The sequence below is a fragment of the Notothenia coriiceps genome, unplaced genomic scaffold (genome assembly GCF_000735185.1).
Source record: "Notothenia coriiceps isolate Sejong01 unplaced genomic scaffold, NC01 NC01_scaffold00001715, whole genome shotgun sequence".
NCBI lineage: Eukaryota > Metazoa > Chordata > Actinopteri > Perciformes > Nototheniidae > Notothenia > Notothenia coriiceps.
In genome coordinates, this window is record NW_011334416.1 from 61,014 (window position 1) to 76,921 (window position 15,908).

The 15,908-nt window shown below is 42.2% G+C and overlaps 1 protein-coding gene across 2 annotated transcripts in view; it reads left to right on the forward strand.

Moving 5' to 3' along the window:
* The window catches only part of foxo6b (forkhead box O6 b), a 54,524-nt gene extending 46,719 nt beyond the window's left edge, over window positions 1-7,805 (forward strand). For both annotated transcript variants that reach the window (XM_010792087.1, XM_010792095.1), the window contains 2 exons: window positions 3,803-4,016; window positions 4,390-7,805. In XM_010792087.1, the coding sequence (XP_010790389.1) occupies window positions 3,803-4,016; window positions 4,390-5,783 (1,608 nt within the window). In that variant the 3' untranslated portion in view covers window positions 5,784-7,805. The remainder of the gene's footprint in view (window positions 1-3,802; window positions 4,017-4,389) is intronic.
* The last annotated feature ends 8,103 nt before the right edge of the window (window positions 7,806-15,908 follow it).

Genomic DNA, 15,908 nt, shown 5'->3' on the forward strand with positions numbered 1-15,908 from the left:
ATATGCTGACTGTATGCATTGCACTGAAGGGTGAAATGTAAGCTGGCCCCCTATTAAGCCCAGATTTGCATCTCCCGCTGTTTGTAGGGATGGGTTTCGTTAGATTTTAACGGTAGCACAGATACTGCTTATCCATCCAATGTTTTAACGCTATTTGTATCTGTTCATTTTGTAATTTGTTAAGGGAAAAACTAAACTAATTTGGGACAAAATTAAGATGGCTTTATTTAATGTAAAATAAACGATTATTGACAGCAATAGAAACACATCTGACTTGGTAATGTAATCGATATGGGACATCGGAGCAGTCAAAAACGTTTCATTTCTCTGAATATGAAGCACTTTCGCCAGATGTTTGGACAGTTTGCTCGTGTTTCTGCCCTTACACAATAACACTTATTTCACTTATGGCAACAAGCATTGTCCACATCGAGTTTCGAAGTTCAACCACACTTTTGAACGCTTCGTTCTCTGTGTTACCGACGAGGATCTCTGTTTCTCGCACACAGACGAAGATGCATCATAGACAAATTGTGTAATGATATTAAAAATGATAAAGTAAATAGGTCTGATAACATGTGTAACATAACATGTATGTGGCAATAATAAATATGAAATAGCTTTTATATATATTTTTTATTTCTCCAGTACCAAAAACACAACCGATAACGTCGTAGCTTTTAAATGTTTGCCCCAGGGCCCGTTTGATACCGGGTTTTTGTCAATCTCTAGCCGTTTGTTTCTGATATTTGCTCGCCTTTCAGTGAATGAATGAAAGAGGTAGGGGAAGGTTGGAAAACAGCGAGGTGATGAGAGGATGGATGTGCTGGAGAGAGGGAGGGAATGAGCAATGTCGTGATCAAGAGACGCCGGGACTCAGAGAGGGAGATGAATGGGGCTGAGAGCAGGAAAATTGGACAGGAGGCGGGGAGTGAATGAAGATAGAGAATGGCTCCAGATATCAGGAGACAGAGATTGTGAGCTATGTGCAGGTAATAAACAAGGCAGAAATAGATAGATATCTCCAGAGAGGGAAAAGGAAAAGTGTGTGATTGTGGCACAGGGGGAAGAGGGTGAGGGATATAAGGGGATGTTTGTCAGCTAGAGGCTTATGAACCCAGAAATGTTGAGTGACCCAATGTTTGTGTTAGGAATGTATAGTATGGGTCCCCAGCACATAGAAACTGTCCATTTCTGACATTTTCAGGATCAGAAATTGCAGTTTCAACCAGAAATGAACCATATTTGTACTCTCTGTGGGCTGATTTTGATGAATTTTGCGTTGATTTTGTAGTTTTAGGGGACTCTGGATCATTTGGATTGGACATATTTCTTATCTATTTGAAATAAATTGTCCCCAGTAGAATTAATACTTTTGTTCTTGTCCTCTCTATATCCAATGGTCACAACACTAGTCAAAATCCGCCCGAAATGGATTCAGCATCCTCAATAACCCTCCAAAACAGTCCAAATCGGCCAAGCCATTTTGTAGCTATTGTCTGCATATGCTTAATCATGCTAATTAACACAACTTATGCTAATTGTGCAATTTGCCAAACATATGCAAGTTGGCCTCCGGCAGTTTCTATGTGCTGAGGACCCGTACTATATATTTCTATCATAAAAATGTGGGGTACTCATTTCCGGGTGCACAATCTGGCAACTAGACTATAGAGGGGAGGTTTGCTTCTCCTAAAAGATCTGAAAAAGGCGAAAAGAGAAGGCGGAAAAAGCTGGAGAGAGTGTGAATAATGACATGAGCAGGAGAGATTTGGACGAACATGCTGTACTGAGTCTAACTTGGCCGACCGAGATGATGTGTATCCCGGCTAAGCTCTCCTTTAGGCAGGCTTAGATCTCATCAACTCACTCCAGGTTGGCAGCGGCTTCAAATGCTTCTGGATTAACCAAACAGCCGTCACTCAGGCACTCAAACAGGGGTCTGGAGAGGCTTATCCAATACTCAACCCCCCCATATTCTCCATTCTGCACACCCACCCACAACCAGAGGTGGATGAAGTACTCCAATACAGCCATTCTACAGTCCAAAAATACTCAAGTCAAAGTCCTGCATTCAAAATCGCACTTAAGAGAAAGTATTAACATTAAAACATACTTTAAGTACCAAAAGGAAAAGTATGCTATGCAAAAGGGTTATCACTTCACTGTTGGACTTGTTAAAGGTGGGGTTTATTGAATTCATGTATACAGTACTAGGTAGTTTAACCTATAATATCATAATATTAACTATGGAGAGTATTGAGAATAAAATTATTTTAAAAATACGTATAAAATTCAGTTTAAAGCCACATTTAAAAGGTGGGGCTTGAGTTTGCTCTGAATGGCATCAATTACTTTCCCTCGGTCTTATTCCAGGTTTTATTTTTTCACTCTGGTCCCTCTCCAGGTCTCCCCCCTCCCTCCCCTCCCTCCCTTCCCTCCCCTGGCTGGATCTCAGACTCTCATATTTGGAGGCCCTTCAATCGATACAGGCTGTCTGTGATTGGGTTGATTCATTTCTGTAACCTTGGTGATGGTTTGATGTGGAGGCTGCACCCATGTCCATATTATGACTCAGTGTGGAGAGGCTAGTCGGTGGGGAGGTATCGATTGGTCCTTCACTCCCCCTCGCCCTATTTGCTCTCCGTCTCCCTCTCTCTCTCTCCATCCGTCTTTTCTCTCGCTCACTGTGTGCGGCGCTGAAAGTTTGGCCATCATTTGAAATGACTTCTGAAGAAGTGATTATTTAACCCTGAATGTTCCTCGGGATGATGATTATATATTCTTCCCTTCCGCTTAGTGCTGCAGAAAGTGGCACAATCTTTTAAAAGTGGATATACAGTATGCAGCGAAATGTCCATATTCACCCCTTTACTTTCACCCAAGCCTGTTAAGATAAGAGAGGTATAAGATAAAACTTTATTGATTCCAATTTGGGACATTTTGTGTTGCAGCAGCATAAAAAGACAATACAAATTAAATAAATAAACAAGAAAGTAGAAAGTACACATGTTGAATTTACAAATTAACAATAACAAAATATAAAGCAAGTTATTATATATACATAAGTATGTCAGCCATCTGAAATTACAAATTGGTGACCATTTATTCAAGATCTCCGCAGAGGAAACTGTGTTTTAACACATAATTGTAACCACTTGATAAATTGTGGTGATTTTTGGTTTTGGTATTTGACTATGGGGAAGTCAAATCTACAGTAAAACTAGGAAGTTTGTATTTCTATTGTCTTATTTCTGTTTAATAGACATATAATTGTCACAGTGTGACCCCACTGATACTAACCCACCCCACACACACTATGCATTACATTATTGCACATCATGTCAACAGGATATTGTTCATTTTTGATTCTGTAAGTTAGTTCATGTTCATCTCTCTGAATATATTCTGCACATATCTATATATCCCTACCTCGCTTAAAATGTATATTCATTATATAATTATAATATTTTTGACCTTTCCTTACGACTTATTTTCTCATGTTGTTTATGTTTCCACCATCAGACACCAAAGCAAATACCTTGAATGTGTAAACGTACCTGGCAATCAACCCGATTCTGATTCTAAAATATTGAATTTAGATTTGATACTGTCTGAAGACAATTTAACCGTTTCTTAGCGAAGAAAAACGCTTCTTACAGGCAACTTGTGGAGCTGTAAACTAATCGATATTCATGTTTTGTTGGATCCATCAGACACCAAATACAAATTCCTTGTATGTGTAACCATACCTCGCAATAAACACAATTCTGATTTGTTCTCTTTGCTTCTCTCGTTTCAGAATTCAATCAGACACAACCTCTCCCTGCACAGTCGCTTCATCCGGGTCCAGAACGAAGGCACAGGGAAGAGTTCGTGGTGGATGCTGAACCCAGAAGGCGGTAAAATGGGGAAAGGACCGAGAAGACGGGCGGCGTCTATCGACAACGGCCCCCGGTTTCTGAAGACGAAGGGCCGCGCGGGCCGTAAGAAGGCCGGCATCGGACGGGGACAAGGTAAAACTACATGCATCACATTAATGTACATCGTGTCAACAATATCTTGTTCTGTAAATCCTGCAAATGGCTTTGAACATGTTGCACATTTCTGCTCCACACTACCTTTTTTGAAACCTGCACAGTTCTCCTCTTTGAATATAGTATTTGTCATATTTGATTTTACGGTACACGGTAATATTTATATTTTGGGTAAATATTATTTATACAAAGTTTTTTTTTTTACAATATTCTCTAAAATAGTTTTTATAATAGCATTATTTTTCGCTCATATTTTTCCACTTTGTATCTTAGCACCATTTACACCAAAGTTCTTTGTATGTGTAAACCTACTTGGTAATAGAAACAATTCTGATTCTGATTCTGTTTCAAGGAGCTGGACCCACGATGCAAGGATCCCCGGAGCACGGCAGTCCGGCAGGGAAAGGCGGTGTGGGCATGGGGGGCGAGGAGTACGACACCTGGACGGACCTCCATTCCCGCACCTCGTCTTCTGCATCGACTCTGAGCGGCTGCCTGTCTCCCATCCTGGCCGAGGCAGAGGCGGACGAACCTGAAGAAGGTGGACTGACCTGTTCCGCGTCCCCTCGATTGTACCCCAGCCCAACAAGCACCCGATCTCCAGCTTTGGGCACCGGGGGCCACTGCCCGAATGTGGAGTTACCCCAACTGACGGACCTGACGGGAGCTATCAGTCTAGACGAGAGCGGCTACCCCCAGTCACAGCAAATCAAATGCAACGGATACCCATTCGCGCCCAAAGCAGAGGGCTCCTTCTGCGCACCCATGTATGGACAGCCTTCCATGGGAATGCTGCGGCACCACACCCCCATGGAGACCATCCAGGAGATCAAGCCAGTCAATTTCCAGCGCCCGATGAGGGGCTACTCGGAGAACAACGCCCTGCAGAGTCTGTTGACCGGAGGTCCTTCGTACTGCAGCAAAGACACAGTGCTGGGCCGGGAAACTCACTCCCTGATGACGCAAGGGACCAACGGCGTGCACAATCAGAGTCGAAGCCACAATCACAGCCAAGAGCACATTCTCAATCCCAGTCTACATAGTGGCTCGGGCCATGACCAGAACACAACCCACCGTCAGAACCACAATCAGGGTCACAAACACCAAGCCAGTCTCGACTACAGCCACAAGCCGCACCCGGCACACGACTACGGTCCCAGTCACGAGCACGGACACAACAAAGTAAACGATCACAACCCTCGATCCAGTCAGAGTCACATGCACAACCCTCAGAATCCTATGCACCCGCAGGCCCTCTCCCCACGGGTCAGCACAGACATCCTGCAGCCCTACATCCTCAAGACCTCCAGTCTCTACGCTCCCCGACCACACCTCCCAACATCGCCATCTTTGCCGCCAAACCCCGCTGGAGTCATGGACGTTCCCCAGGACCCCTGCCGCCTAGCATCCGCTCCTCACCCCCGTCACCAGCCTTACCCCGGAGCTCACCTTCAGGGTATGACCGACTCGTGGCACGGATACTACCATCACCACCATCCGGGGTACCATCAGCACAACTCCCACGCTAGAATGGCCGCAAACCTGGAGATGGAGAATGTTGCGAATAGTCTGGACTGTGACGTAGACTCCATCCTGCTCAATGACTTCATGGACTCGGCACAGAGCATGGAGTTCAACTTTGACGGCTCTCTGTCCCAAGGCATGGGCATGGGGATGGGGATGAGTTTGGGGGCGTTTGCATGCCCTCCACCAGCACACAGCAACCAGAGCTGGGTGCCAGGGTGAACCCATGCCCGAGGGTTGTTTTTTGGATAGACACATGACCAGAAAGCCTGGATACTGGTGGGCTGTACCCTTGGACTGTGATTTCTCTGAGACTGTAAAACTAAATATGTCATTTTGTTTTCCCGGGGACTCTGGACCCCCTTCCCTCCCACTCTGTTTATAAAGTCTACATATTGAACCTGCCCCCAATGCACCCAGTCCTAAAACCTTCCCATTTCTTAATTCCCTTTAGTTTTTGTTGTGTTTTTTTTTTAATGGTTTCCGCCCAATTTCCTCCGGCCTGCCTGTCCACTTTTATCGATTTTCCAACCCATTTGAGATTCAATCACGCCCACTTCCGCATTTCCGTTGCTCCGGGCGACTGCGTCATGGATGTATAAAGAGAACGTCCCCATGATAACAATGCTGAAGTAATATCAACTTTACTGGCTTGGGAAAAAAACAATATTGGTCATTTATCAGTCAGTTTTTTTACATTTTTACAGCGTTTTTAGGCAAACGGAATATATTTGATCCTTTGAGAGTGTTGGAAATATACTCAAATTAGTATGTATCAAACAACAAAAAGACAAACTATGAGGCTACATTGTTTGCTAGTTTAATTGTCTTAAATCCAGGGTCAATTGATATTAAAAGATCCACTCATATTTAATCAGCTATGCATAACTGTGATTTTCTTTCATATCTGCTTCAGTGGGCGTGGTTATATCTCGACTGGGTTTGAAAAACAATAGACGCTGCCTGTCCTAAGCTCTCAAGCACTTTACATCAATCCCTTTCTCCGTACAGATGCAGTAACACAAAGTCACGTTGTGTGTTGGATTATGTTTAATGTATGCAATCCACTTTACAGTATTATCTCCCACTACAAAGGAGGTGTTGTTTTTGACTCAAGTACATGATCAAACAGCTGCATAAATATCTTTCAATGTAGAGGTGCTCTCAGATTAGGGGTTAAAGGCTTTGAGGTTTAGGGATAAAGAAAAAAGGAGATTTTTTTTGAAGAAGAGGGAACTAAAGGGAAGACGGTGAGGAAGGGAGCTCCACTGACTTCTTCCAGAGGACAGTCATACATCAACACAACATGCAACCATCAACACCGCTGCAATGAAACACAACGTCCCTTCTTTAATCTCCAAAGTAATGCCAGAGCGATGCATCACTATTGCAAATCTAATGCGCTAGTTTGTGTTTTTCCAACCCTCCTCCACCCTCCCCTCTCTCACTCTTCAACTCCGGACACACCGGCTTAATGTGTTTTGGCGAAAGTGATGATTAAAGTCACTCTGCACTAAATGGGGGAGGGATTGCAAAAGGGGGGTTGGTGGAGGGGGAGATGCAAATATTCCCTCTGTGCCTCTTCCTCTCCATTTTGTGGATTTATGTAGCTTTCCCCGTAATGAAATAAGCAACGATCAGAGCCTGCTGTACATCCTGAGCCGCTCTCTGATTGGCCGACTCCTCAGCTCCTTTAACGGCTGACCCCAGAACAGCTTTCGGTCAGAACAGGATGTTGATGGAGCTGCCGTCCTCAGACCCCGGTCAACCTCGTCTAATTCACTAACACCCAGGTTCAAAGCCCTGCTCGGTGCTTTTTTCACTCCTCGGCATCAGCAGATTACTATTTGGTGCTATCTCCTCTTCCCAGGCTCCCCTCCTATCGCACCGCCCCATCCTGGAGGTTACTCGGAGGGTAAACAAGAGTAATTAACCGCCAAACAAGACGGATGATTTATGCAAGTGTGTGTATTCGCTCATAGGTACAAAGTCATAATTCTTAATCCAAGAACAAGGAGGGCGATTTTGTTGAGAGGTGATGCCCAGCAACAAGGTAAAGCTGAAAAAACTGAAACGTTGACTTTAATTAAATGTAGTTTGTCAACAGATTTCACTTAACTGTATGAGGTTAATTGAAAGCATAATATTAGGTTGAAGTTAATATTTTCTATTATAAATAAATAAAGCTTTATTTATACAGCACTTTTCATACAACACATGCAGCTCAAAGTGCTTTACGAAATGACACATCACAAGTTACAAACAAACAACAAGAAATTCCCCTCAGATTATTTGTTAAGAACTTTAAAAGGTACATGCAGCAAGATATAACATTCTATCACAAGGAGGTAATTATTGCTTTCAACTACTACAGTTATTTGAAATCTGTTGACATAATACATTCAATTAAAGTCCATTTTTTACGTGTGTCCTTTGAGCGTCTTGTGTTTTCTCCAACCCAGTTTAGATGTAACCACGAAAGCATCCACGCAGCGTCAGAGCGTCGCCCTTGAAGGGGTAAAGGAATAGGAATTGTTTCAATTTATTTTTGAAATGTTCCGACTGGGATACTCCCACCTTCCAGTATACAATACAACTGGAACCCACCATTAGATACACAGAGTCTGAACGAGGGGGGGGGGAAGGAGGGAGTTTACAGGATCTCTGAGACTAGAGGGAGGTTTTCCAGCTCGGTAGCTTTCTGTAGAATTGGCTGTTTGAATCGGACCAAAATGTCAAGTGCTACTCAGCCGGCTCCGACCAGAGAGCCACTTCTCCCCCCTGAACAAGGACAATGGCGGGTATTTCCATTCGCATTTCTTTTGCTTTTCTTCTTCCCTTTTCATGAGTTAAGATGGCCCATTGTTGTAAAACCCCACTGTAATTTGTTCTCTGGCCCTGTGTGCACTTGTGTGTCAAGCTTCTCGTTGGGTGTGCGAGTGTGTGTGATGTTCAAGAAATGATTTAAGGGAATATTGTTTGAGAAGTAACCCTGGTGTTGTCCACGCCTGGGTGAGAGCAGCATACATAATATATACAGTTTATATTTATTGGTTATGGAGACGGGTCTTCGCAGGGCCGCTCACTGCTTTGTCTTCTCGAGGCAGAACGATATTTCACTTTGACCACATTTCATTCTGTACATAATCTATATTGAGAAAATTGTATTATAATTTTTTTGCAAATATCAATTTCTTTTCTAAAATGATGTATCTGCTCATCTTGTGACCGTAAAATAAAAAAAATAAGAAAACATATGCGAGTGTCTCTGTTATTTGCCTATCACATGTGCATTAATGTCAGATATAAACCTTGTATCTCCTGTATGTGAAGTCTTAAATAACGTTATAATCAATAAATCAAACTTTAATCATAAAACACTTTCATTACAGCTTGTGAAAAATAACAATAAATTAAGAATAAACTAAATAATACAAATAATAATAACTAAAGAATACAAAAATAATAACTATATATATATATATTTGACTTTTTTTGTCTCTCTTTTTTGAGTTTAATAGCATACAACACTCTTTGCCAATATGTTGAGTTCACCAGAATGAGTTAAATAAGATATACGTTTTTTTTGGTGGGGATTATAATGAAACCTGCCTACAGAAGATAAAACATAAAAATCACTATATGGAGTTACGAGGTTTTCCCACAAACAGCAGTCACAGGAGCTCATAACATCAGTAGGAAAATACATCACAGGACACATAATTAGCTGTGTGTGTGTGTGTGTGTGTGTGTGTGTGTGTGTGTGTGTGTGTGTGTGTGTGTGTGTGTGTGTGTGTGTGTGTGTGTGTGTGTGTGTGTGTGTGTGTGTGTGTGTGTGTGTGTGTGTGTGCGTGCGTGCGTGTGTGTGTGTGCGTGTGTGTAGTGTGTGTGTGTGTGTGTGTGTGTGTGTGTGTGTGTGTGTGTGTGTGTGTGTGTGTGCGTGTGTGCGTGTGTGTGTGTGTGTGTGCGTGCGTGCGTGTGTGTAAAGGGTGCATGTGTTTTTCGCTGTATTCCACACACACACACACGCACACACGCACACACACACACACACACACACACANATTGCTTAGCTGGCCGGCTCTGTTGTGATTGGTCAACCGCTCAGAGATGTCCCGCCCCTTAGCCTATCACGTAGAATGTGTTGGAGCAGTAGCAAATAGAAGCATGAGTGTTCCGTAGTGATGTCACTATGTTCCGGAAGTAGGAACACAGGGATTTTAGCCTTTGTAGACCATTTACATGCACTAAATCCGATATAGCAAATTACAGGGAAGGGAAAAAACCCAAAAACATAATACCTGATTTGTTTAATAAAAACACACCATGTTAGCTTGATATCAATCTTTTTTTCCCTCTTGTCTTTATTTGCATATTTGATATGAAGGTGATTAAAAAGTAATGAAAAGTAAATGGCTTTTTTGACCGAGTAACTTCCAACAAAATAAAAATAATAATAATAACGAAACACAAAAAAAGATCTTAAAAAATGAAAACAGTTGATGAATAACGGTTGTCATCACATAATATTGCATCCCCTCTCATACAAGCATGAACAGCAAACAAACAACATCAGTTATTTTACCCAAAAACATTTTTAAACACTGATAGTGATTCATCAGACGCTCACCTGACAAGATGGCTGCACACCTGGGAAGATGGCGGCCACACACACACACACACACACACACACACACACACACACACACACACACACACACACACACACACACACACACACGAACACACACACACACACACACACACACACACACACACACACACACACACACACACACACACACACACACACACACACACACACACACACACACACACACACACACACACACACACACACACACACACACACACACACGCCCTGTCAGAGAGCAGTAGCAGCTCTCCATCATGCAGCCGGATGAGATCTGCCTCTCGGATGCTAGTTAGTTCGGCGGGAGGAAGGTTGAATGAATAATAAGGACGAGCTCCATGCAAATGTGAATCCGACGTGTCAGAGGCGTGATGGATCTGTTCTGACAGACACAGTGACAGCCCGGTGACAGCAACTTAAAAAACCTACACCCCCTCTCTCCCTTCCTCTCTCCCCCCCTCATATATATTTACAAGCAGAGCATCTTAATGCACTCTTTTCCTCCCTAATCTCCCATGTTCCTCTGCAGATAGTTCACAGACATCCCCGTTTTTCACAGCGTCTGGGATTTTGTGATCTGACAAAGGTTTCAGGCTGATATGCACGCTCTGTACGAGTGTATGATATCTGCATATGCTGTATATAGTGTGTAGGGTAAGTCAGAATATAACTGAGAAACACTGAAATCCATGCAAACCGCTCTGACTGCTAATCAATCCATTCCGAGTTCATGCAAATCATGCAATTGTACGGTGTAGTTTCGCAAAGAAGCAGCAAATAGTTCTTGATAAACTGCTGTTTGAAAAAAATACTCCAAAAAGGGCGATTATCTTCATGAACTTCATATTTTCTGTCTTTAGTTTCTGAGTCACTTTGTAGTTCCTGACTATTTTTACATCTGCTTGTTTTAAATCAAAGCAGGCGATAAATCTAGCTTAGGTGTAAAAACATCAAATTCTGATACAAACATGGACAATTATCTTCCTGTACTTAATGTTTTCTTTCTCGTCAAGATGTTAAGCATAATAATCAGCGGTTGTGATCCGCTTTCCTCCTGACCCCTGTTGTGTCTCTCTGTAGCACTTCTGTGTCTTTTTCCATTCATTTTGTGTTTTTTCTTGTTGTTTGGAGTCACTTTGTAGTCCTTTTTGAGTCTTTGTAGTTCCTGATTTACCATTTTGGCAAAAAAACGACAAATCTAGCAGAATCTTATGTTTTTCTCCAAATAAAATAATACATCTTGTCGTTTTTGTAGCACTTTTGTGTCTTTTTGCATTCATTTTGTGTTTTTTGGAGTCACTTTGTAGTCCTTTTTGAGTCTTTGTAGTTCCTGATGGACCATTTTGAAATCTGCGTCAAAGCAAACGACAAAATCTAGCATAATCTTATGTTTCTCTCCAAATAAAAAGATCAAATTCTGATAGAAAAACGTGTCTCAAAGGGCGTTTATCTCCGTGTACTTCACATCGTCACCCCGATGTTGATCACGATGCTGCAGGTGGTCAGCGGTCGTGATCCGGTGTCCGTGACCTCCTGACCCCCACACACACTCGTTGCAGGGGCTGATGGGACTTCCTGCTGGCAGCGCGTTGCTTTCTGCTGCTGCTTCATTACAGCAGGAACTCCCCGGGGATCCAGCTGATGGCGAACATCAAAGCGCCGCCTCCTGGTGTATTAGAAAGAGAGAACGTGGGTGGAGGTCATCTCCGATATATTCTGCCTCATATATGGGACAAACGCCTTCAACACGCTGCATGAACGCTCATTATCAATTCATGGCGCATTGAACACTCTTCAAATCCGTCGTTAAAGGGAGTTTTTTTCCTCCAAACTTCCGCTCAATGACAAGCTCCGAGTCCCACGCTGGAAAAGGTCCCATGTGTTTGAAGCATCTAGGCCGCTCCGTCTTTTTGATCAGCGGCTCGGCAGTGAATTCTGCAGATCAGAAAGTGGATCACAGGCTCCCCGGGGACCGCCGTTTACGCCCGCCACCAGCGGAGGAGAGAGAACGTAATTAAGAGTTTGTTAAGATGCCCAAATTCCTTCTCATTTCCCTCCCTCCTCTTCCTCCTGCTCCCGGTCGCTCTGATCTCGCCTCAGATTAAACCTCTCGTTCCTCCGAGAAGACGAGGAACAGAGCGGCGTCTCCAGACGCATCTGATTATTTTAAAGAGTGCTCCTTAATTAAGTCTTCTTTGTGCTGATTTTGTGTATTTTTTAGGCTGACTTGTGTCTCTTTGGTAGTGATGGAAAGTAACTAAGCACATTTACTCCAATACTGTACAATTATGCTACGTTACGCTTTTGTATTAGTTGAAAGCAATAATATTAAGTTTAATTTAATATTTTCTATTTAAATGTTGTATTATTGCTTAAACTAACCTAATACAGTTCTGTCAAATCTGTTGACATAATACATTTCATTATAGTCACTGTTTCAGATGTTTCACTGAACAACAAAGACTCAAACACACTACAGAGACTGGTCAATAGAGAAGAAATGACAACAAAACAAGAGACACAAAACACATCCAAACCAGACAAACAGAAAATTAGCAAACAAAAATTATTTGTTCTCTCTTTATGGTCCTATTGTGGTCATCATGTGTGTATTTGTGGTCATTTTGTGTGTGTTTGTGGTCATTTTGTGTGTGTTTGTGGCAGGGGCGTTGTGGGACTACAAATCGGCCCGGGACTCTCGACCGGCCCAGTTCGGTACCGCCGGCCCACCTCGGTACCGCAAGTAATTACCGCTAGTAAATTGTCAACGGGGCCGGGACGGGGGGGTGCTAGTGACTTATCCGACCGGCCCACATCGTCAGACTGGCCCACTTCAGTACCGGCCCATCGGGATTCGTCCCGAACGTCCCGATGGCCAGTCCGTCCCCTGGTTTGTGGTCATTTTGTATGTATTTGTGGTAATTTTGTGTGTGTTTGTTGTAATTTTGTGTGTATTTGTGGTGATTTTGTCACTTTTTAATGTTTTTGAGTTTTTTTTCTTGTTGCAGACATTATTTTTTGTCTTTTTATGTTTTCTGTGTGGTCATTAAGTGTCTAACTGATTGCCTTTTTGCAGGTGAAGGCCGATTCAGCATTTCATTCCTGCACTCAATGTTATGTTTACAAAAAAAACAAAATGGACAACGCATACGACAACATTAATGTGGTTAACATTAACTCCAAAGAGGCACTTCCTGATTCTGGTATAGTGACACAGATCACTGCTGAGCAACTGAAGTGTGTTTCTGAAAAACTGTCCTCCATTCATTTCATTAATTCACCATGCAGAGGATAGAGAACGTAATTAAGAGTTTGTTAAGATGCCTAAATTCCCTCTCATTTCCCTCCTGCTCCCGGTCGCTCTGATCTCGCCTCAGATTAACCCTCTCGTTCCCCGAGAAGACGAAGAACCGAGCTTCGTCTCCAGCCACATCTGATTATCTTTAAGAGTAATTAGCGAGCGTGACAATCTCAGCGTCGACACGATGGAAGATGGATTATTCTGGCTGGGGCCCCTCAGAAAGGCACAAGAACGAGGTGTTGCATTTGTGTTAATTACCGGTGTCACTCACTCTTTATGTGTCTTTATGTGCTCGTTAATAATTACCGTTCATGTATGTATCAGTCAGCGAGCGACTTCACAAACCACCGCCAGGCAACAATTATCCCCTCAGAAACATGCAGCTCGGCGCGTACCGCGGGAGATTTGACACCAAATGCTAATTGATCTGGAAGTTGATTGTTACTTTACGGCGGGGGAGGACGACGGGTTGGAGAACAGATTTTTTTCCTGCATAGAAATGTGTCCGGGGTCAGTTAGTATGAGAATATATTTAATATATTATTAACAGTATTGCTTTACCGCATGAAGACAAAGGAAATTAGCATAACACACATGTAGGCAAAGAAGGATTGAAGATCCTCGTTTCAGCGCTGCATTGTTCCTTGCTATCATTGCTTAAAATAATTGATAAATTAAGTGGTTTTAAATCAGAAGAGACTTATTGATAGAATGGTTTCAGGAGCTATTAAAAATGAATTAGTTGTAATGAGGAACAGTTAAAGAAATAAATGAGTCTTTGGTAATTAGACGTCATTGGTTCCTTTGTATGTGTTTGGGTATTATTGTTTTATGTCTCTTTGCAGTCCTTTTTGAGTCTGTAGTCCGTTTTTAGTTGTTTTGAGTCACTTAGTCCTTTTTTAGTCTCTGTAGTTTTTTTTGTTTGTCTAATTGTAGTTGATTTGTGTCCCTTTGTAGTCATTTTGAGTTTTTTTTAAATTTACTTTTCTCTTTTGTTTTATGTCTCATTGTAAGTTATTTTGTTGTTTTGGGTCTTCTTGTTTTTGGTTTATGTTCCTTTGTAGTTATTTTGTGGTACTTGTGTGTCTCTTTGTGGTCATTATGAGACTGTGATTGAGTCTTTGCAGCTGGTAGCATCTCTTTTTTGTCCTTTTAATGTCATTTTGAGTCCGTTTTTGGTAGTTTTGCTAAGTCTCTTTTTGGAGCTGATATGTACATCTTAGTCATTTTGAGTATTTTTGTTGTTGGTAAACATCTATTCCAGGGACATTTTGCAGGTGAAGGCAGGGGGGGGGGTACATTATTCATCAAAAGTATACAAAATATAACATAAAGAATCCTTACGACAAAAAATATATTGTAAAGAATAATGACAAATCTCTATAATTCTGTTATAAAGACCAAAAATACCTCAAAATCCCCACCCTGCCTCACAGATCACTGCTGAGGAATTAAACTGTGTTTCTGAACAAATCTCCTAATTTCTTTCCATTTATTCATTTCATTAATTCGCTGAGGAAACAAAGCCACGGGTGAACTAATCAACGTGTGTCCCAGTTTTTTGTATAATGTAATTTATCAGGCTTTATTAAGACGCTTTAGAGAGAGATCTGCTGCTGTAAACTGCATGTGTCCGGTTATTCCCTTCTGGTCTGCAGCTGCTCATCTGTATGCAGTCTGTGGACTTACATGTGATAATTGTCGTAATCCTCTTGCAACGCCCTCTCTTTAATAGATCATCTGTCCATGTAAAAAAGGAAAGTGCTACGATTTTAATGGGGGGCTTAATATACTGAAGGGACACGAGGACTTTTATTGGCATTTATGAAGACCTGACTATATAAAAAACTTCACACTTCTACTGCATTACATTTCAGACCCTCAAACGCCTCCATTTGACTCTTTTGTTTACTTCCAGAATATAGTGACATCACTCTGTCACAATAGAGCTTCTATTGGCGCTCCAACACATCACTAAGGTGGTTGACCAATCACAACAGAGCCGGCCAGTTGACCAATCAGAGCAGACTGGGCTCTGGTTTCAGACAGAGGGTGAAAAGAGGTGCTGCAGCTCAGGCAGTATGAGAAAAATAAAGCTTTTTGAACATTAAAGCATGGAGACATGTCCCAGGAGAGACACTACATACTGATATACACCTGAACATCAGCAGGAGAGGACTCTTTAAAGTGGAGACACTACATACTGATATACACCTGAACATCAGCAGGAGAGGACTCTTTAAAGTAGAGACACTACATACTGATATACACCTGAACATCAGCAGGAGAGGACTCTTTAAAGTAGAGACACTACATACTGATATACACCTGAACATCAGCAGGAGAGGACTCTTTAAAGTAGAGACACTACATACTGATATACACCTGAACA